The sequence below is a fragment of the Salvelinus sp. IW2-2015 genome, linkage group LG4q.1:29, assembly GCF_002910315.2.
Source record: "Salvelinus sp. IW2-2015 linkage group LG4q.1:29, ASM291031v2, whole genome shotgun sequence".
Taxonomy (NCBI): Eukaryota; Metazoa; Chordata; class Actinopteri; order Salmoniformes; family Salmonidae; genus Salvelinus; species Salvelinus sp. IW2-2015.
In genome coordinates, this window is record NC_036842.1 from 37787613 (window position 1) to 37810126 (window position 22514).

A 22514-nucleotide genomic window follows, 5' to 3' on the forward strand; every position below is an offset into this window, starting at 1 on the left:
GCCCCGGAACCTAAGGCTCTATGGGAATACAATACTGTTGATAATACTGCCATCGCCGTGGAGACAGAGGACATGTATGTGTAGCCCATGTATGGCATGTCATACTCTTTTTGGCCAGACAGCATCAGATACATTATCTACATATAGTAAGACAGAGGGGAGCTGTTTCGCTCGYTCAGATGCTTTCTCTGGTGAGATAGTTTCAGCCACTTATGAATTTAAGGAAAGTGCACAGTGCACTGTTCAGATGCTGGAATTATTTTTGGATGAATATGCGAAGGTAACCTACTTTTTTAAGTGATTTGTTTGACAATCAGATAAAAACATCATGATTGGTCGTGTTCATGGCACATTAAAAGGTAATACATTTGTAAAGTTAAATGACATCTTTACTATATAACCCATTAAAAATACTGGCCTCTGCCTGTGGCCTCCAAATCACWAAGTCTGCACCTGCAAGGACATCGCACCTGATCACTGTGCATGTACCTACTTCTTCCTCCTGAGTATGTGAAATATTAATTTATCTTAATGAGCTAATTATATATACACTGTATAATGTTCTTACCATCAAAGAGTGGACCACCAACAAGGGTAGGCTAAACAACATTGAAGGAAGTGTAGCCTACATCCCATTGATTTGTAATGGTAGGCTTAGTGCTCTAGGAATTACATTCCATAAAAACCAACATTACATTAGGGCCTTTAAAAAAAGAAAAAAATTGAATCTACATTTTTTTTTAAATTTTATAATCAGGTAATATGTTGCAGGTTATTAGGCTATTGCCTTAAAACAAATTAGTTACAATCTGGGTGTAATTTTGACTAATGGAAATTACTGGTGTAATTGAGAAAGGGAGAGCTGCAACGGGGGATCAAACTGTGGCTCCTACCGTGCATAGACGAGCGTCAAACAGACTGCCACAAAAGCACAGGCCTTAGGACAGACAGCGCAACGCTGACAAATGCAGTGTTACAGTATTCCCTTTCTCTCAAGCAGAATCCTCACCAAGCCACAAAAGCGGAGAGAGAGAGAGAGCACGCTTTCCCAACTCCACGTGAGACCACTGGAGTGAGCCCACCACTGCCATCAGTGTAGCAGGAGAAAGTGAGCTGCAATAGGGACTCGAACTGGGGCAAGGGCAGGGCAACGCCCACATACACTGTGTTACACTGGTAATGTTACAGACTGTGGCTATCATCTTTGTGTATAAGGCATTTGCTATTATGGCCTTGTGATTTGGACAATCATGTCACTTGACCTGGATTTTAACCTTTATTTAAAGCTTTTTCATCAAACTGTCCTCTTTTCTTTTTATGTCAGGTGGTCTAGCACCATCCTCAGTCAATTGCTTTCATTCTTGGTGTAATTCTAATTTCTTGAAAAGGATTAAAATAAAGTTTAAAATCTAGGTCATGTGACATGATAAGCCAAAACACAGGGCCCTAGATTGATGTTTAAACATCCATGAATAATTACCCTATCAAATGATTACTTCAATTTACAAGTTTATTAACTTTTCTAAAACGCATTTTCACAAACATAGAAAACTGACATAAAAAAGAAGCTGTAAAACAAATGGTATCAAATTTTACCAAAAAGGATGAAAATCTACCACGACATTCAGCACCTGATCGGATTGACTCAAACTACAGGTGTTACATATTAAACATCAAACAAGAATTGTATAAATTACAGATTTAGGAACAGTCAAAAACAGACACATGGTGTAACAAAGCAAACGAGGCGTAACAATTTCAGTCATTTCAAAGGCTTGTGGCAGTATTGAAGAAWGTTATTCAACCTTATGTCTCGTTATAATGGTTAGCCTACCATAAATTAATTAACATTCATTGTTTTCCTTATTCAATGTTACCATGTATGTACATTTTCACATTCTATCTAGGTCATTGTCATTGACAATGGTTCATTTACAAATGACCTGCCATATACCCAATTACATCAGTATTATTCATTACAAAGCAAMGTTTTTGGACATTTTACATAATTTATGCTATATACCAGAAGTTGGTGTCTTACAGTGGAGGCTGGTGGAAGGAGAAGTTAGGAGGATGGGCTCCAGTCTCCACTGGTGTCCAGGGCCTGTATTCATAAATCAGCTCAGAGTAGGAGTGCTAATCTAGGATCAGTTTTTCCTTTTAGATCAGAATAACATTACATGGACAGAGAGGACATGGTCCCAGACTAGCACTACTTCTCTGGGAAGATTTATGAAAACGGTCCCAGACTTTCATATATAGGCCCCTAGATACATACAATCTTTTAGCTGTAAGCAACTGGACTTTCTTAATACTGAGAGTAAAAAATAAAAAAATAAAAATTACAAAAATTAAATTGGTATGTAAAGAAAATGTAATTAAGAATTCCTTGAGCATACAATGGCTCTTCAAGGCAGATCTTTTTGAACATTCGTTAGCAGTTGCATGACATCATCCATATTGTGAGATAAATGCATTACATTCAAGCCTATTAAAGAAACTGGGAAAGGACAGTTGTCTTGACATTATGTAAATACAGGAAGTTGAAGTTACTACGGGATAGCATGAGCATGCAGCAGTTGAAATATATCAAATATCTAAGAGGTACTTCTGTGTGAGATATGAAAGAGATTCACCAGTGAAACAGACTGATGTTGAATCCTGTTACTAAGAACAATCCTGTTACTAAGAACAATCACAGAAAGATCTGATTGCTAATGAATAATTCATAGGCTTACATAAAATTCCATACCTCCACATCTTTCCTGTCAGCTTTTTTCTTATACATTTTAAGACTTGCAGTGGCTACATAGGCCAATTGATTCCAATGGTATTAGGCTGTGTTTACATTCAGCTCTGTTTAAAGGGGAATGGTAACGTTTAATTAACTGGATCAGATGAATCAGTTAGTGGGTATTTATACTCCCYCGGGGGTCCTCTGTAGAGGCTCTGCAACCGCTTTGTAACCTCACAACGCACCACACCGCAAGGTGCAATACTTTGCTTAAGTGATAATGCCCGAGAAGCCAGTGTTTGGAGGATATATTGGCACGGGTGCTGTTACGCCCGAGACTTCTTCAATATATCCTCCAAACACAGGTTTCGAGGGCATTATCACTTTTATACAATGGGTTACCAACATATTCAAATAATGATTTAACATATTTTCATTAAAAACATTATTTTGATTAATTTATTCATACTATTTCATCCTTTCACAAGATATAGTCCCGACACAAATCTAGGGGTTGCTACCCAAGCCGGCTGGTTGTTCGTTCTATCGGTTGCTAGAGACGCGACCCAGTCGTTCAGTCTTTTTGTTCTCTATCTATGGACAATCGTTCTAAATGCTCCATTGCCATACTGGCTGGTAATGTTCTTATCCCTTGCTTGCTAGCTAGCCAACTACGGCTAACTTACAGTCACGTCAAAAGGTGCAGCCAGAATAACAACAAAGTAGCTTCATTTGCATTTGTTTACGCTGTTTTCTAGTGACATTTATTTGGATACATCCATAACAATGAGCAAATGAGGCGCGATTTCACCTGGCATAGAAAATGTGCTCCCTCGTCAGGACACTGTTGTTCAGAGGAGCTAGCCAACAACACAGCTAACACAATCACTTCAAACTGAAGCTGGAAAGACTGCAAACTAGCTGCACTTCCTTTCGTTTTACCTTTTTTCAATTTACATTTCTTTGTATATGTCCATGAAAATTATGCCAGCTGATTCATATCGACTGGCTGAGAAACGCTGCCTGTCTGTCTTGTACCGACTCCCAACACGTTCATTACTTTCGGACAGCTGGAGATCGAATTTGAATACTGAAACAATGTTGCAAATGTCGGAGAGACAGACAGCGAGGTTTATACAAATCGCCTTTGTTGATAACTAAATGTTAGTCTAAAAGAAATGTGAGACAATGTCTAGATGCTTTTTATAGTGGAGATCAAGTTTATAAATTGCCTGGCTGGGCTGATGAGACAGTGGATTGCGCAGTCAGATGGAACAGAGTAAATAGGCATTTTAACGTCATAGATTTAGCCGGTGATAATTTGTGGAWAATACACCAACTGGAATGCGGTTTCAATCAATCAGCATTCAGGATTAGACCCACCAGTTGTATAAAGTCCAATAATGCATACAAATGAATAACAATTATCTAAAAAGGCCTAACTTGAGGTACGTTTCCATTCCCCTTTAACATGCAAGTTTACAAAAGGTGTGTTCAGATAACATGAGATGAATCACTTAGAAACAGCATACATATTTAAAATGTATAAATTAATCTGAYATCTAGACAAATATAAAAATAATTTTGCCCTGAGGCTTCTAATTCCTAGAAAGTTCAGCTGTGAAGAACATAACCTTGTTTTGTAGTGAGGGCAAATAAATTGGCATGGGATCTTTGGAATCAACTTCTCTGGGCACATTCTTTTTTTTAAATATCCCAAAATCTAATTTACTGAGCATAACCTGTATTCTCTGCTTTTTCCTACTGACAAAACACGCCATAACGACGAAAACGGTTGAAACCAGCGGTGGCCCAGCGAACATGCCCACATTGGCATGATGTGGGCAAAAATATTGGCCCCATGTTGGCTGCCCACATTGGGCCGATACACCTTTGCTGGCTCCCAAGGCATTGGCCCAGTGTGGCCCAGTACGGGCAGCCCATATCTGGTGAAGGCAACCCTCACTTTGCCTGAAATAAGCCTTCCCTTTGGATCAGCTGCCCATTATGAGCTCATGGTATTGGTCTTATGCCAATTTATCAGTTTATTCTATTATTTAAATGTTAATTTATTTATCTATTATTTATTTATTACAATTCAACTCAATGCATACATTTRATCATTTTCAAGCCTTAAAAAGGTATTTAGAGAACTTGTTACATTACATCAGAAACACAAGTTTCTCATGACACTCATTAAAGTTTTTATTTTAAAACTTCATAATTGGCAGTGTCCAAGATCAGGTGGACTGGTATGGGCTGCGTTGGGCTGGTGTGGGAAAGCCCTGCGTTGGGCTGGCCTGTGTTGGGCTGATGTGGGCTTGGTATGGGCTGATGTGGGCTTGATGTGGGGTAGCCTGTGTTGGGCTGGTGTAAGGTAGCTTGTTTTGGGCGGATGTGGAATTGATGTGGACTAGCCTGTKTTGGACTTGTTGTGGGCTAGCCCATTTCGGGCAGATGTGGGCTTGCCCACCGAATACCCACATGGGGCCAATGGGGTTAATGTTTGCTGGGGGCCGTCCTATTGCCTCTGACCAGAATATCCCCTTGGACTGTCATTTTCTGTTCATTTCCTGACGATTCCGCATGTTGAATCGCCACCATTGGTCGACACCCAGTAGGTAATCTCTAATACACCGCATCCACCACTGCTTTTAGCAGATGGTCTTTGTGCTTTGTCTACTAGACAACTACTGTAATGACCAATGTAGAAATCCATGGTATTGTAATCAATCTGGTCGTCTCTGATGCTCCATCCAAAGGATTGATTTCCTGATTTCTCAGCCATGATGCTTACAATGCCAAACCTGACATTTAGATAGACTAATCATTTTTCAATTACATTCTTTGTTTTGTACCTTTACATTGTTAGTTTAAAAAAAGGCACGCTCACTTTTACTTACTACTTTTGCAATTATTCATAATCAACTCAGCAGTCTTACAGCCTTGTGTGCTTTCTAGCAACGCAAACAAAGAGCACTTTAAGATTCACACTTCGAAGTCGTCAACTTCAGAGCTCCTTTGCTGTGCAGCATTTTCAGCGTTTTGAACTCAAGTGGCATCCTGTGAGGGCCTGCGTTGGAGAAGTATCGATACTTGAGCATGTCGTAGTAATGGTACTTCACAATTTTTCCATTTGCGTCCCGCGGAAAGGGCCAGAATCCATACAAGTGAATCTCRTCGCAGAAGCGCGTGGCCAAAGTGTACATCAACAATCCGGTGCTGGGCCGTTTGATATTGATCTTGTTTGTCAGCCAGTACCTGGAAAACAAGAACAAATTGTTTTACGAAGCCTCGCTCAGACTTACAGTAAACATGATTCCATCACTGATACAGATGGCTACAAACATGTCACTGCTATTATCTCTAGTAATCCACAATACAACAGCAGAGTGCCAGGTACGTATTCCCTAAAACACTCAAAATGGCCCCAATTCTCTGTAGTAGCCTAAATAATGCTGGCGGCAATGTTGTTTTGTGATAGAATAACAGCTCAGACTACTAATTGAATGGAATGACAGCTCCTCCGTACTCAAGTTATATTCACGCCGAAGGCTTATGGGCTGCATCCTCGGAGGCTTCAACACATCAATGGATACGAAACAGAAAAGGGAAATTTTTGGAGAGAGACTCCCAACGACTGATGAATTAAAGAACAACCGACAGTTTTCAATTCCCAAGACAGATGTGTGTGTCGAGGAGAATGATAATTTGGATTGGATGAAAAAAATTGCACGTTCTCATGCTGGGGAAACAAATCCAAGTCCTTATTACTATAGACCAAATAAACCGACTTACCTAGATTATTATTTGCCTCTGCATYTGATATTTTTACAATAACACAATGCACTGTCCAGTTAACTGAATATTGAGCCTGAAGTGTACAGGATTTGCAGTGGGTCAGTKCCCAGTAAACATGTACACGTCTGGCTCAGCTGACATATGTAATGTGGAGAGCGTTTGCACATTGGAAAGACATCCCAGAGATATTAGAATAGATTTTAGAACGTAGACATTTGAAATACATCGTCAATACGCTTGCCAATGTTTAAAAGATGTCAAAACAACATTTTCCTGATGTATCCTGTACAGGTCGTACCTACGTTGAGGTTTGTGTGCTATCTGAGTGGCTAACACTTGATCCCACCCAAATTATCACAGATAATGGTAATTATAAAGGCCAGTGCCGTCCTAAACGTATATAGTTGTTTTACTTTAAGCCACAATCTGTTTTTTTCRGTCAACGGCAGTCTGCTATAGACTTGTTTTGCTATAAAGCCGGGAGATGGGGCTTGASAAATGTAACCABTCTCCATTTCATGGATACAAGGACTGACAGTCCATGAGGTCAACATGATAGTTTAAACCACATTTTGAAGCTATACACATTATTTGTTTACATAGACAATTGAGAAAAATAACCTTATTGTTTTGTGTCATGATAGACACAATTGAACTATAAAAAGCTATAAGTAATATTCTTCTTGAATCACTCAGTGTATATACACATAGTATATATATCATTAATTTAAACAATCAAAAATGGCTGTACCTATCACAGGTTGGGCCTTCAAATGAAGACTACTTAGATAGGTCTGTCCCATGGACCTGTTAGCCATGTCCCTCCTTCAACCAAACTATATTTAGCAGCGAGGCAGGGCAGCAGAAAGGCAGAWCAGAAAGAACACAGTGCTTGGCTGCTATGGCAACTCACAAGGACATCGAATGTGCCCATAAAATCAGACAGTCACAACCCGTGCCCCTGGGGGAACTCTGCACGGCTAACGATCAACCCACAAAACAATTAACTAATCAACCAGTCAATTGGACAATTAATACATTGCTGTGAATTTGTCCCGGGGGGAAATGACAACCGTCACAATGACCCTCTCTTTAACTCCTACGGAGAAGCTCGAGCTCATAAACCGTATGTTCGTGATAATAACAACGTTTCAAAATAAGGTCTCACACACGTTCTCCTTTCAAAGACGTTTTTCCATAACAAGGTCTCACACGCTTTCTCCTTTCTAAGACGTTTTTCCATAATAAGATCTCACACACTTTCTCCTTTCAAAGACGTTTTTCTCATCACTTCTTTCACAGCCTCTATCCTTTCCTCCACGGCTCGCAGAGTTCTAAATTGGAATTGAATTGAAGCCAATCATATTTGACATTGTCTTATACCTAGCAATCTATCTGCGTATGAAGACATGAGCACAGATGAAAATGTAGCCTGCTGAGAAGGCATGTGGAATGGCATGCTGATTGTGGTGTGGGGAGATGTGATCGGCGGGTTGTCCGGTTACTTTACCATGCTGCGTGAAGTAGCGCACACTAACACGACGCACTGCAGGTAGCTAGCTCCATGCCCCCTTTAGAGGTCACGCAGGTAGCTCCTCCTAGCTCTACACCCCCTTTGATGCTGGATGTCAGCATTTGTGGGCAGTTGCTATGTAGTCACAAAAGTAGTGCACTATATAGGGAATAAGGTGCCATTTAGGACGYAGCCTCCCTTTCTGGGCAGTACGGCCAGATTCATGGGGTTTAGACACCAGATTCATGGGGTTTAGACACCAGATTCATGGGGATTAGACACCAGATTCATGTGGATTTGGACACCAGATTCATGGGGATTTGGACATTCAGATTCATGGGGATTTGGACATTCAGATTCATGGGGATTTTGGACACCAGATTCATGGGGATTTGGACACCAGATTCATGGGGTTTGGACACCAGATTCATGGGGTTTGGACACCAGATTCATGGGGTTTGGACACCAGATTCATGGGGATTGGACACCAGATTGAAATTCATTGATATTTCCCTTTGGAAAAATGTGGGTTCCAATGAGATAAAAACAAACAGAAAATGACATCACTGGTCTATCTCTAGGTGTAAAAATAATGTAAATGGTTTAGAGAGGCAGTACTTCAGTCTAGTCTGGTCTACAATCTGTTTGTGCCGTCTTGCCAACTGTCACGACAACATGTGACAGTGACCATAGGTGTTTTTGTAATACAGCACAAACAGACCTGGGATCAGGCAACAATTTAAAATGGTTCTCTCCCAACATAATTTGCAATTAATGACACACATGACGCATTAGACCTCCAGACCTCAGATCTCAGACCTCTAGGGTTCTTCCCATATAGTCCCTTATTCCCTACATAGTGCACTACTTTAGACCAGGGCTGGTCCCCTATTCCTTACATAGTGCACTAGTTTTGACCAGGGAATAGGGTGTGCATGGCTTACTTTATACTGAGCTGTAAGATGCAACCAATTGTATAATAGGCAAGCATTTAATGGCCCACAACTCTTTATAAACAGCTACCTGACTGTGTGTGTGTGTGTGTGTGTGTGTGTGTGTGTGTGTGTGTGTGTGTGTGTGTGTGGTGTGTGTGTGTGGTGTGTGTGTGTGTGTGACATACTGTAATTATACCGTATTTGAGAATGTTGTCAATGTGTGCATGCATATACACTACCGGTCAAAAGTTTTAGAAAACCTAAAAGTTTTTGGGTTACGACATGATTCCATGTGTGTTATTTCATAGTTGATGTCTTCACTATTATCCTACAATGTAGAAAATAGTAAAAATAAAGAAAAACCCTGGAATGAGAAGGTGTTCTAAAACTTTTGACCGGTAGTGTAGTACACGTGTGGCAAATCTAAACTCACCCTCTCACCACGTGGATGAGTCTCAGTGACGGGTAGGCCGTCCTCACCCTCAGTTTCCTCTTGACGATTAGCTCGTTGACGCTCTCTACGTGCCTCTCTCCTCCCTTCACCATGAAGGCCGGGATCCACAGAACGCTGTCGTTGAGCCCCCGCAGGCGCTCGACGAACCTCTCCGTGTCCGTGGCGTTCTTCAGGCCGCCATACACCCTCTGGATGACAGAGGGGTTCATGGTGGTGAAGTCGGACCGCAGCCCCACRTCCTCGGCGAACTCGGACAGCGGCGGCAGGTTACAGCTAAATCAACAACGAGTCATTTGAGAAAGGGTACAACTTCGAACAGCGTTGCTCTTTCACAATACCAATAATCTTAAAGAGGGGGAGAATAAATGTTTTTCTTTGTAAGGGCGGTCAAACTTCAGAGTCTTCACTCCTGGGTCCTGGAGAAGCTAAGTGTTAATGCTAGGTTTTGTCCCAGCCCTGCACTTACACGCTAACCTTAGATTAGTTATATCAGGTGTGTTAGTGCTGGGCTGAAACAAAACCTTGTGTACACCCTGTAGCTTTCCAGGACCAGGAATGAAGAGCAATGTTCTAGAGAGGCTAGGATTGTACATACAACACCACTCAATTACTCTGCAGACAATAGCTTTGGGCCCTGGTCAAAAGTAGTGCACTACCATTACTGCCCTACCAAGCAAAAAGACAGTAACTGCTCAGAATGTGGAACTGAGAAAAAAATGCTTTTATTTACCTTGGATTCACAGTATGCAGTTACTGCTAACATGACCCTCATTTTCTCCAAAACACAACAGAGGCAGGATACTTGTCCACATGATTAAGCATGTATTTAATATAGCAAAAATGACATTAACTCATTTTAGACCAATTGAGCAGTTTCTGCCTTTTTGCTTGGTAGGGCACTGTCAAGGATAGGGCTCCATTTGGGATGACATCATTATGTCTGAACTGGGCTGATGGCACAATGGAAATATTGGTGGAAGGTATTTCCTTCTTCTTTACTGTGCTTTTCTCCCACAACAGGTTGTGGTATCGCATCATGAGTCAGGCTATTCAGAAGTAGCATCTTTGATCCACACTAACAGTATGTGCTTCTGGCTTTGTCTATTTAATATTCACAACAGCCATTTATGAATCATAACAATCTTCTTATCGATGTCATGTCACGCAATATGACATATGAACCTAACTGTTATAAATACTCAGGTAATTTAAATTCGTATCACCTAGTCATTTTTTATGTAAGTATCACTAAGCTGGAGGCAAACCCAAACACTAGAMAAGAGAAGAGTGATGCTATTTTTCTGATTTAATTTAATGTGGCCCACATGGGCACATAAACCCAAGAACCCCTCATTAAATGCAGACGGGGGAATAAATTGACCAAGCTTCTGGCTAAGAGCCAGTCTCCTTAAGTGATTCAATATGTGACTTCTATCCATCAGATAATGACAGCTAATATTGTCATTACCTTGAGTGTTTTCTATGAACATATCTACGTTCTGGAGGTGTTAACCACGGGCTAATGACAGCGGAGGGAAACTGTATTATGGCTTTTCTGCCCGGGAAAAAAGATCCAACCTTCTCTCATAGGCGGCAGGGTATCCTATTGTTTAGAGCGTTGGGCTAGTAACCGAAAGGTTGCAAGTTCAAATCTCYGAGCTGACAAGGTACAAATCTGTCGTTCTGCTCCTGAATGAGGCAGTTAACCCACTCGTTCCTAGGCTGTCATTGAAAATAAGAATTTGTTCTTAACTGACTTGCCTAGTTAAATAAAGGTAAAATAAAAATAAATAAATAAAATAAGAGTGTCAGAGAATGTCTATGCGTTAAGAAGTCCTAGACCAGACATGGTAGCCTTAAAGGGATCCTATCTTATGATTAAAAATGCATCACCAGTTTGTGGAGCTTGAAACTTCAACGCTGACATACAGAATATGAACAGAAAAAAGTGTTTGAGTGAACTATCCTTTTAGAAAAGGCAGCAGCAGTACCGTATGACAAAGTCATGGCTGTCGATTTCCTTGCCACATCCGCTGTTGAGAAGCACACCGGAATTGCCCACCACCGCGCACGTTCTGAAGCGCTTGTTTTTGAGTGGAGAGACGTCCGGTAGCAGGCTGTGAAGCGTGTGGGAGACGTTGAGCGTCCGGCGTCTGTCGAGGACGTAGTGGATAGTGTCGCCTGGTTTGAAACTGCTCTTCACAACCGAAACGTCCCTCTCAGCATCCAGGAAACGCAGGACATCCTTCCTGTATGTTAGTCAGAAGAGAAGTGTACTGTAGTGATGTAAATCAACTCTTAATTCCTGCCTGATTTCCCAGAGACAGATTAAGAGAAGTACCAGACTGAAAAGCATTCACAATGGAGAACCTCCATTAAAAGGGCTTTTTAGTCCAGAACCAGGATTATTCTGTGTCTCGGAAACCGGCCTAATGGGTTTCTCCATTGAAAGAGCTTTTGGGTCGAGGTTTGGGCTTACGATACCCTTATTCCCATAGACCTTAATTAGTTGATAGACATGTCCCATAGCCCCTCTGTATAATAGACTTGTCCCATAGGCCTACTGTATTGGACAGACCTGTCCCATAGGCCTACTGTTATGACGACGTGTCCCATAGGCCTACTGTATGACAGACTTGTCCCATAGCTACTGTATGACAGACTTGTCCATAGGCCTACTGTATGACAGACTTGTCCATAGGCCTACTGTATGACAGACTTGTCCATATGCCCCTCGTTATGACAGACTTGTCCCATAGGCCTACTGTATATGACAGACTTGTCCATAGGCCTACTGTATGACAGACTTGTCCCATAGGCCTACTGTATGACAGACTTGTCCCATAGGCCTACTTGTTATGACAGACTCTGTCCCATAGGCCTACTGTATGACAGACTTGTCCCATAGGCCTACTGTATGACAGACTTTCCCATACCTACTGTATGACAGACTTGTCCCATAGCCCTATCTGTATGACAAGACTTGTCCCATAGCCCTACTGATATGAAGACTTGTCCCATAGCCCTACTGTATGACAGACTTGTCCCATAGGCCCTCTGTATTGATAGACATGTCCATAGCCTACTGTATAATAGACTTGTCCCATAGCCTACTGTATGACAGACTTGTCCCATAGGCCTACTGTATGACAGACTTGTCCCATAGGCCTACTGTATGACAGACTTGTCCCATCTAGGCCTACTCGTATGACAGACTTGTCCCATAGCCCTCTGTATGCACGACTTGTCCCATAGGCCTACTGTATGACAGACTTGTCCCTAGGCCTACTGTATGATAGACTTGTCCCATAGGCCTACTGTATGACAGACTTGTCCCATAGGCCTACTGTATGAAGACTTGTCCTAGCCTACTGTATGACAGACTTGTCCCATAGGCCTACTTGTATGACAGACTTGTCCCATAGGCCTACTGTATGACAGACTTGTCCCCATAGGCCTACTGTCATGCACAGCTTGTCCTAGCCTACTTGTATAAGACTTGTCCCATAGCCTCTGTATGAAGCTGTCCATAGCCTCTGTATGACAGACTTGTCCCATAGCCTTCTGTATGATAGACTTGTCCCAGAGCCTACTGTATGACAGACTGTCCATAGCCCTCTGATGATAGACTTGTCCCATAGCCTCTGTATAGACATGTCCATAGGCCACTGTATACTAGATTTGTCCATAGCCTACTGTATGATAGACTTGTCCCATAGGCCTACTGTATGATAGAGTGTCCATAGTCCTACTGTCTATGATAGACTTGTCCCATAGGCCTACTGTATGACAGACCTGTCCCATAGGCCTACTGTATAATAGACTTTCCCATAGCCTACTGTATGATAGACTTGTCCCATAGGCCTACTGTATGACAGACTTGTCCCATTAGGCCTACTGTATGAAGACTTGTCCCATAGCCTACTGTATGACAGACTTGTCCCATAGGCCTACTGCCTATTGACAGACTTGTCCATAGGCCTACTGTATGACAGACTTGTCCCATAGCCTACTGTATGACAGACTTGTCCCATAGCCTACTGTTATGATAGACTTGTCCCACTAGGCCTACTGTATGATAGACTCTGTCCCATAGCCTCACTGTATGACTAGACTTGTCCCATAGGCCTACTGTATGATGAACGTGCGGTTCCCAAGCAAGCCTACTGTATGACAGACTTGTCCCATAGGTCACGTATTGATAGACTTGTCCCCTAGGCCTACTGTATGACAGACTTGTCCCATAGGCCCTACTGTATGACAGACTTGTCCATAGGCCTACTGTATGATAGACTTGTCCCATAGGCCTACTGTATGATAGACTTGTCCCATAGGCCTACTGTATGACAGACTTGTCCCATAGCCTACTGTATACAGACTTGTCCATAGGCTACTATAGATCCCATAGCCTACTGTCTGACTAGACTTGTCCCATAGGCCTACTGTATGACAGACTTGCCCATAGGCCTACTGTATGACAGACTTTCCCATAGGCTACTGTTATGACAGACTTGTCCCATAGGTCTACTGTATGACAGACTTGTCCCATAGGCCTACTGTATGATAGCACGTGTCCAAGAAGCCTACGTATGTGGTCTGCTCTACATGACATGGCAATGATAGAAGAGTTGGCTTCAGCACCTGATAAGGGTTTAGACAGTGTTTGCAACCTCTCAAAGTTCCATTGTCTGTTGACAGTGATTGATTCAGTTCTTTTGATGGTGTGGGATGACAGCTACACACCTCTGTTCTATATTTGATGAAAATATGTCACAGTTCTCTGGTTGTTAATGATGAAATCTTAATGGGGGTGGGGGGGGGTGCTCTGTTTTGATTCATTACAGGCCTCCTGTTGTGACAGATGTAAGCATGTATCCGACATGACAGTGACAAACAGTATGGTGTCTCAAAAACGTCTAAAGCTAAGCAAGATGATGAAGAAAGAAATAAACCATAGTATATCAAACACCCTAAAATGCTGGTGCAATGTGTTCCAGTCAACCTGCTGCAAAGTTTGAAACATTAGGTGGGTCAGAAGAAAAAAAACAAGAAGATAAATGAGCAAAAATGGCCTACATTTTTCACAGCGAGTCAAATAGCAATATCTTGATTGGCTTTGTAATTACAATATGCTGCATGGGGGGAAAAAAAGAAGCACGGAAATAAGTCCCAGAACAAAGGCTCGGCTAAATGGGCAAAAAGCCTCTTATGTCATACAGTAATGAGAGTTTTGCCGTTTTCTGTCTCTTTTTTTGCTGTCTCAGAGGGCTCTGTGTTCTATTGCAGTCCGACGTCGACGATTCCCTAGACACGGAGACAGAGGGGCAGGCTGCTATTCTTAGGCATGGAAGGCACATTTGCCCAATAAAAAGAAAAGTTGTCTCACCGCAAATTAAGCGCGTACGCAGTGGCGGAGCTTGAAATTAGCTGGTGGGTGGGCTTGTAGCTAACTTCCTTAAATTATAGACATTTTGCAATAGGGCAAAGTTTCAGTTTCATAGCTAATCTCATGCTATTCTACACATTTTGCCATGAGGCTGAGAGAAAATTAAAGCTAAAATAACGGTGTGTTGGCTGTGATAAAGGCACTGGATTATGAGCTGTCTTGTTTGCTAAATGAACAAATTAAGTAAACTGTAGCATGATGCATATAGCCATAGAAACACAGTGACAGATGCCTCAATGCAGTCATATTCATAGCTTATTAGTGGTGTGGCTTTCAGTTAGTTATTTTTGTCAACACATCCCGTGAGAGTGAATGTCATCCCAGTTCACCTTTTATGTTATATTTCATCAAATCTGACTAACCCAGTGCACTTGTTTGCTATAAATTCTATCTGACGGTGTTTGCATGTTTAGGTAAAAAGACAACAAAAAAAAATCCTGTTTGGAACACTGACAAGTAAAACAAATCTKATTGTGTGGACTTGGCTCCCCACTGGGTGGGCCTAGTCAGACACGACTGGGTCGGTGGCTAAAAAGGAAGACAACCTCTGCAATGACAAACTCTCCAAAGTTACTGTATAATACAACAGTGTTGTAAGAGTATAACAACTATATCATGTATAGAAATAGCACACAGACTTGTTCAGAAGTAGTACATAAGTAATATAGACTTATTGACAAGAGTGTTTGTAATGAAAAGGAACGACCTTCGGGTATAGATTCTTATGCCATTAAATGCAGTCAAATTAGATCTACGAATGTGTTGACACTGTGGTTGAACTGTGTCACCAAAGCAATGAGCTTGAGTTAATGTTGACCCTGACAATGATTTATCCTCCTCATCGTCTCCAGTGGTTTCCTACCGTATCCTTGCATCCCAAATGGCACTCTATTCCCTATACAGTGCACTACTTTTGACCAGGGGCTTATAGGGCTCTGGTAAAAAAAAGTAGTGCACTATGTAGGGAATAGGGTGCCATTTTGGACGCAACCCATATCGCTGGGTGCTGTTGTACAATGGTGGTGGATGAGGTTAGTAATCCTCAGACAATGTGTGCTCTTTGGGCTGGTGGTGTAGAGAAGACCTCCATTGTGTCAATTCAAGCCTCTTCTAATCCAATATCAATAACTGGACAAGTGGTGACTCACCTTATCATGAGAACTAGTGACGAATTGACCCGCCATCCTTCGACCGAGTGCTGGAAAAAGGAAGGCACACCACTCCTGCTGCTTTTCTCCGAACTATTGACCATAAGTCTTGAAGTGCCGAGTTCACTGTCGCTGAAATGAAAAAAATTATAGAAAAAAAAAACTTTATTGTCCAATGTCCCCACACATGAACGAGTACTTGATCCTTGACACACACACACACACACACACACACACACACACACGCACACGCACACGCACACGCACACGCACACGCACACGCGTCCAGGTTCTTTGTTTTAATGTGATATGATTTCTCATTGAGGTGATTGCACCGGTAATTACATTGGAATGAATGGCAGAAAAAGGTACTAGAGAGATAGTGGACTAGAAAAGAGGGCTTGATTTGTACAGCAGTACACCCTGAGTTCCATGCGCATCCAGTCTTTTGTCCTTAATATGAAAGCTCTTTTGTTTTCTGTGAGAGACACCTTGAACCCACTGCCAATTTGCCATTGTTTTTCATCCATCACACTGTACAGTCTCTCATAAAGGTCTATTGTCCTTGCTTGGGCTACACCTACTCTTGGCAAGGACAGTTGATTTTGGGAAGGTTATTTWTGTAACTTCCTTTATATTTAGAGACGTGCTCTACACAGGAAGTCATGACAGCTCTCAGAGTCTTCCAAAARCAAGTGTACTAATATCTTTAACACGTATGTCTGTGTGATTAGGGTGAAGCACCATTCACAAGAATACTTGTACTTTTCTGAAAGAGCTACTGCCAGTCCATTCCCCTACCCTAACATGTCTATGCATGGTTACCCCAGTGAACAAAGCCTCGAGCCCCAGACATTCTCAAATTTTATATGACTCACAGCATCTGACTCACAGCATCTGCCAGGGTTGCCTGGGATCAATGAGGCACGGTTGTGTGTGAACTTATGATCTTCAACAGATATAAGTGGACACAATGGAAAATACCCTACTGTTGGGACTTAGTTGTTCACACGCATAACGACCACTGAAGTTACTTCCTATTTGTTGTTGCAACCCGATTAAACTAATTGTTTRGCTTAAAACAAAAACAGCTTGGATATTCAAATGTGTAACCTTTCAAGCTAGCTGCAGTGGTGGTTCAAGAGACAATAATCTATAGTTTTTCTAAATCCTTGTAATACTAATTACATTTTGAACAGTCTTAACTCTCATGAACGGATATGACAACATCAGTTGATAGATGGGTTGTTGTTTTCGTCTGACACTTCCTGCTTAGATTGGAGAAAAAGGGAACCGCAGGTCTCTTGCGTAGGCTCACAGTCTACTGCTCAGTGGCGGGCGCACACACACACACACACACACACACACACACACACACACACACACCAGACACCGACACAGAACAGACACAGACCCACACACACCGACCCCAACAGTCCCACAACCCAGGAGAGACAGAGACAACCTTCCTGTCTTCAGTCCAGTCGTATAAAAACTGAAACAAAGCACATCCTTTCTTTGATAGTATCATCCTACTGACTGGTGATTGTGTGCCGTTCTGGCTCGGACAAGACGGCTTACTTAGCTACTGACTGGTGATTGTAACCTAATTATTACAATCATTTAAACCTCACTTCTTTTTTATAAAGCTTAAATGAACCCTTTAGCGTTAACTTTAACTGAGTGGGAATAAATGGGAAGCTCTCCAATTGAGGCTTGTTCATACAAGAAATCACATATTTTCAGTTCCCGGTAAAGATGTAAATACCCTTTTTTTTGCGTCCTCAGAGCGCAGACCAGCTGGCTAGAGTGTTTACGGACATATTCAATCTCTCCCTATCCCAGTTTGCTGTCCCCACTTGCTTCAAGATGTCCACCATTGTTCMTGTACCAAAGAAAGCRAAGGTAATTGAACWAAATGACTAGAACTCACTTCTGTCATCATGAAGTGCTTTGAGAGGCTAGTTAAGGACCATATCACCTCCACCTTACCTGATATCCTAGACCAACTACAATGCACATATCGCCCCAACAGATCCACGGAAGACGCAATYGCCATTGCACTGCACACTGACCTATCCCACAAGGACAAGAGAAATACCTATGTAATAATGCTGTTCATTGACTATAGCTCACCCTTCAACACCATAGTGCCATCAAAGCTCATCACTAATCTCGTGGCCCTGGGTCTGAGCCCCGCCCTGTGGAACTGGGTCCTGGACTTCCTGATGGGCCGACCCCAAGCGGTGAAGGTAGGCAACAACACCTCTGCYACGCTGATCCTCAACACGGGGGGCATCACAGAGGTGCGTGCTTAGCCCCCTCCTGTACTCCCTGTTCACCCGTGGCTAAACACGTCTCCAACTCATTCATCAAGTTTGCTGAAGACACAACAGTGGTAGGCCTGATTACTAACAATAACAAGACAGCCTACAGGKAGGTGAAAGCCCTGGCGGAGTGGTGCCAGGAAAATAACCTCTCCATCAACGTCAACAAAACGAAGGAGCTGATCGTGGACTACAGGAGACTGCAGAGAGAGCACACCCCCATTCACATCGACGTGGCTGCAGTGGAGACTGCTGCCCTATGTACATAGAGTCACTGAATACTGGTCACTTTAATAATGTTTACATACTGTTTTATCCACTTTATATGTACAGTATATACTGTTTTCTAGTCAAGGTTCATCCTATATAACTACTGCTGGACACACATTTTCTATTCATATATTCTCCATACACACCATATATATACAGTATATTCTCCATACATACATACATACATACATATATACACACACACACAACTGTTCAAAAGTTAGTATGTATACCACCGTTCAAAAGTTTGGGGTCATTTAGAAATGTCCTTGTTTTTGAAAGAAAAGCAAWTTTTTTGTCCATTAAAATAACATCAAATTGATCAGAAAYACAGTGTAGACATTGTTAATGTTGTAAATGACTATTGTAGCTGGAAACAGCAGATTTTTTATGGAATATCTACATAGCCGTAGAGGCCCATTATCAGCAACCATCACTCCTGTGTTCTAATGGCACGTTGTGTTAGCTAATCCAAGTTACTCCCTTCACAGAACAGCACAAACTGTCTCTAACCAGAATAGAAAGAGGAGTGGGAGGCCCCAGTGCACAACTGAGCAAGTGGACATGTCACGTTCCTGACCTATTTTTATGTTATTTTGATTATGTTTAGTTGGTCAGGGCGTGAGTTGGGGTGGGCATTGTATGTTGTGTGTGTTTTGTTTAGTCTATGGGTGTTGTATTGTGTATGGGATAGATAATTGTGAGGTTGTCTAGTTATGTCTATGGCTGCCTAGATTGGGTCTCAATCAGAGACAGCTGTCATTCATTTGTCTCTGATTGGAGCCATATTAAGGTAGCCATAGGCAGTAGGCTTTTGTGGGTAGTTGTCTTGTTTAACGTTTGTTGCTTGTCTGTGCACTGCGCTTTTAGCGTCACGATCATTTGTTGTTTTTGTTGTTGTGTATAGTGTTTTCGTTTCATGTCATCTTCGTCATTATTAAAAGAAGATGGCTTATTTTCCTCATGCTGCGTTTTGTCCGAATCTCTTCCACACGATCGTGACAGGACAAAGTACATTAGAGTGTCTAGTTTGAGAAACAGACGCCTCACAAGTCCTCAACTGGCAGCTGGCAGCTTCATTAAATAGTACCCGCAAAACACCAGTCTCAACGTCAACAGTGAAGAGGCGACTCCGGGATGCTGGCCTTCTAGGCATTTCTCAGAACAAGAAAGACTGACGAGTTCCAGAAGAAAGTTCTTTGTTTCTGCCATTTTGAGCCTGTATCAAACCCACAAATGCTGATGCTCCAGATACTCAACTAGTCTAAAGAAGGCCAGTTTTATTGCTTCTTTAATCAGGACAACAGTTTTCAGCTGTGCTAACATAATTGCAAAAGGGTTTTCTATTTGATCAATTAGCCTTTTAAAATGCTAAACTTGGATTAGCTAACACAATGTGCCATTGGAACACAGGAGTGATGGTTGCTGATAATGGGCCTCTGTACGCCTATGTAGATATTCCATTCAAAACWAAATCTGCCATTTCCAGCTACAATAGTCATTTACAACATTAACAATGTCTACACTGTATTTCTGATCAATTTKATGTTATTTTAAATGGACACATTTTTTKKGCTTTTCTTTAAAAAAAKAAGACATTTATAAGTGACCCCAAACTTTTGAAAGGTAGTGTACATACACACACACATACCATTATATGCTGTACTTTATATATGTTCTGGACTCTGACATCTTTCTTTTTGGGAATATGGGCCTATTGTTTTGTATTGCCAGGTATTATTACTGCACTGTTGGAGCTAGAAACACAAGAATTTCGCTGCACTTGCGATAACATCTGCAAATCTGTGTACGCAACCAATAAACTTTGATTTGATACAGGTAACTGACRAAAKAAAGGAAACATCAACCTAAAKTGTCTAAATAGGGCATGGGCCACCAGAACAGCTTCAATGCTCCTTGGCAGAGATTCTATAAGTGTCTGGAACTCTATCAACCATCATTTGGTGTTTTGATGGCGGTGGAAAAATCAGGGAATTTGGTGTAATTACAGACCGCAATTCGGTTTTTCTTGTTGTGGGTGTTCCCTGATATCAGGAAACGCCCATTGATACCTGCCATTGGTCAGTTCTGGTGTTATGAGACTGATGGTTTCTCAACACCGATGAGTTGTTGACATAGCAGGTTAGGATAACTAACGTGGCAGGTTAGAATAATTAACGTGGCAGGTTAGGATGATTAACTTGGCTGGATAGGAGGCTGAGGTTAAGGTTAGCAAAAGGGTTATGCTTAGCTACAATGCTACAGTTGTCAAGAACTCTTGTCCCGACGCAAAAGAAACRGCCAAGGACCAATGGCAAGCATMAATGGCGTGTAACTTGAAATCAAGTAACGCCTACAGTATATCAGAAAACACCCCTAATTGCGATCCGCAATTACACCCTTCTCATCTCAGGCACAACCACCGACTGTTTCCTTGTTGAGATTCAAAGGGGACATGCGGATTCACGCCTCGTCGCCCTCTTAGAGGAACAGCAATGACGAAACAGTCAGTGGTTGTATTTGATGAATGTTTTATTAAAAAGTATGGATTTCAGCAAACAAAGAAAGGCACGCAACAACAAAGGACAAACCTAGGTACACAATAAGAGTTTAAGAATGTATATTTTTGAAGTATCAACGCATAGTGACTGGAAAGAGTTAGAGATTTATTTTAAAAATAAATAAACTCTAGTCTGCGCACAACTCAGTGGAGGAGTTGAGGTACATGGCAACCTTCACCTGTACTCAGACTCCCAAATATGGTATCCTTAAACTAGTGATTGAGTCTTGAGGGTTCACACACACACACACAATGTTGTAACGCATAAGATTTGATTGATTTTGTTTGCATTCCAGTATTTTGAACAAAGTGAAATCCTATCAACTAAAAAACTATATTTCTCTGTATAATGAGATTTTGTCCCAATGTGTGTGACTGAGGCTCTGAAGGAGGCAGTCCGTCAGCATGCCTCATCGACTCTGTAGCATTCAGAGAGAAATGTGTAAAATCTCTGAAGAATCCACTCACATGCCACAGTGAATATGATACCAGCCAATTAAATAACTACAAAATCCTGAATATCAGCACTAATGTGTCGTTTTGACATTGTGCTCACCGGTTCAGTTCAAACAAAGGAGAATTAAGCGTCCATCCCGATACAATTGCTATGGGCTGGACAATGGCAGAGGTGTCCAATTGCAGGACACTGGCACATATCTACCAATATACATCTAAACAAAGTCCTAAAAACGAAAATGTATCACGAGGATGCATTCATTGACCAAGTCTCAAAGTAGAAAACCTCTGCAGCGCGCCTTATGGTAATACCTGTGTTCCCAAGCGTGTTCCAGCTATTCTATTGGCCATATCGATGGCAAAAGAACGTATCATACCCAGTGACTTGAGCTTCCTGATGTTCTTCACTTCTAGTTATTTCTTTCGTCTTGTAGAAGATCACCAGGATGCTTATTGTGCAAATAGTCCAGCGTTTCCGTGAGAGACGCATCTCGCAGAGTGAGTGACAGAATCCTTAGCGATAGATTCCCCCTTAAAATCCTTTATTGGTTAGATTTGTCCCCCTTCCGAAGCGCTTGTCTCCTTCTGCTGCGCGCATTACCATGACTTACAGCAACTACACCATATCCATCGTATGAAGTCCATCTTTGTGATGGAAAGGCAACGTAGCCAATCATTTCACTCCGTTTTGCCCATACAAATATTCGTGGTTCTCTAAACCAATGGTTATAGGGAAGGGCGTGAACTTTCACTTTGAAGTTACGTTAGAGATCTATAGCACAGTGAGCTTGGCCAGACGTAACATTTAACAGATAGAAAGACCGGTAGACGCTGAGTAGGCGGAGGAGCTCTGGCCGCCTTGCTGCCTAT

General features: G+C 41.9%; 1 protein-coding gene across 1 annotated transcript; it reads right to left on the minus strand.

The window, feature by feature from the left end:
- Positions 1 to 1492: 1492 nt before the first annotated feature.
- Positions 1493 to 22260, minus strand: st8sia4 (ST8 alpha-N-acetyl-neuraminide alpha-2,8-sialyltransferase 4). The gene is made up of 5 exons (XM_023984667.2): positions 22022 to 22260; positions 16032 to 16163; positions 11429 to 11686; positions 9417 to 9710; positions 1493 to 5995 (listed from the first exon to the last, which is right to left on the minus strand). The coding sequence occupies exons 1-5, from the start codon at positions 22132 to 22134 to the stop codon at positions 5716 to 5718; spliced, it is 1077 nt and encodes a 358-aa protein (XP_023840435.1). The 5' UTR covers positions 22135 to 22260; the 3' UTR covers positions 1493 to 5715.
- Positions 22261 to 22514: the final 254 nt, after the last annotated feature.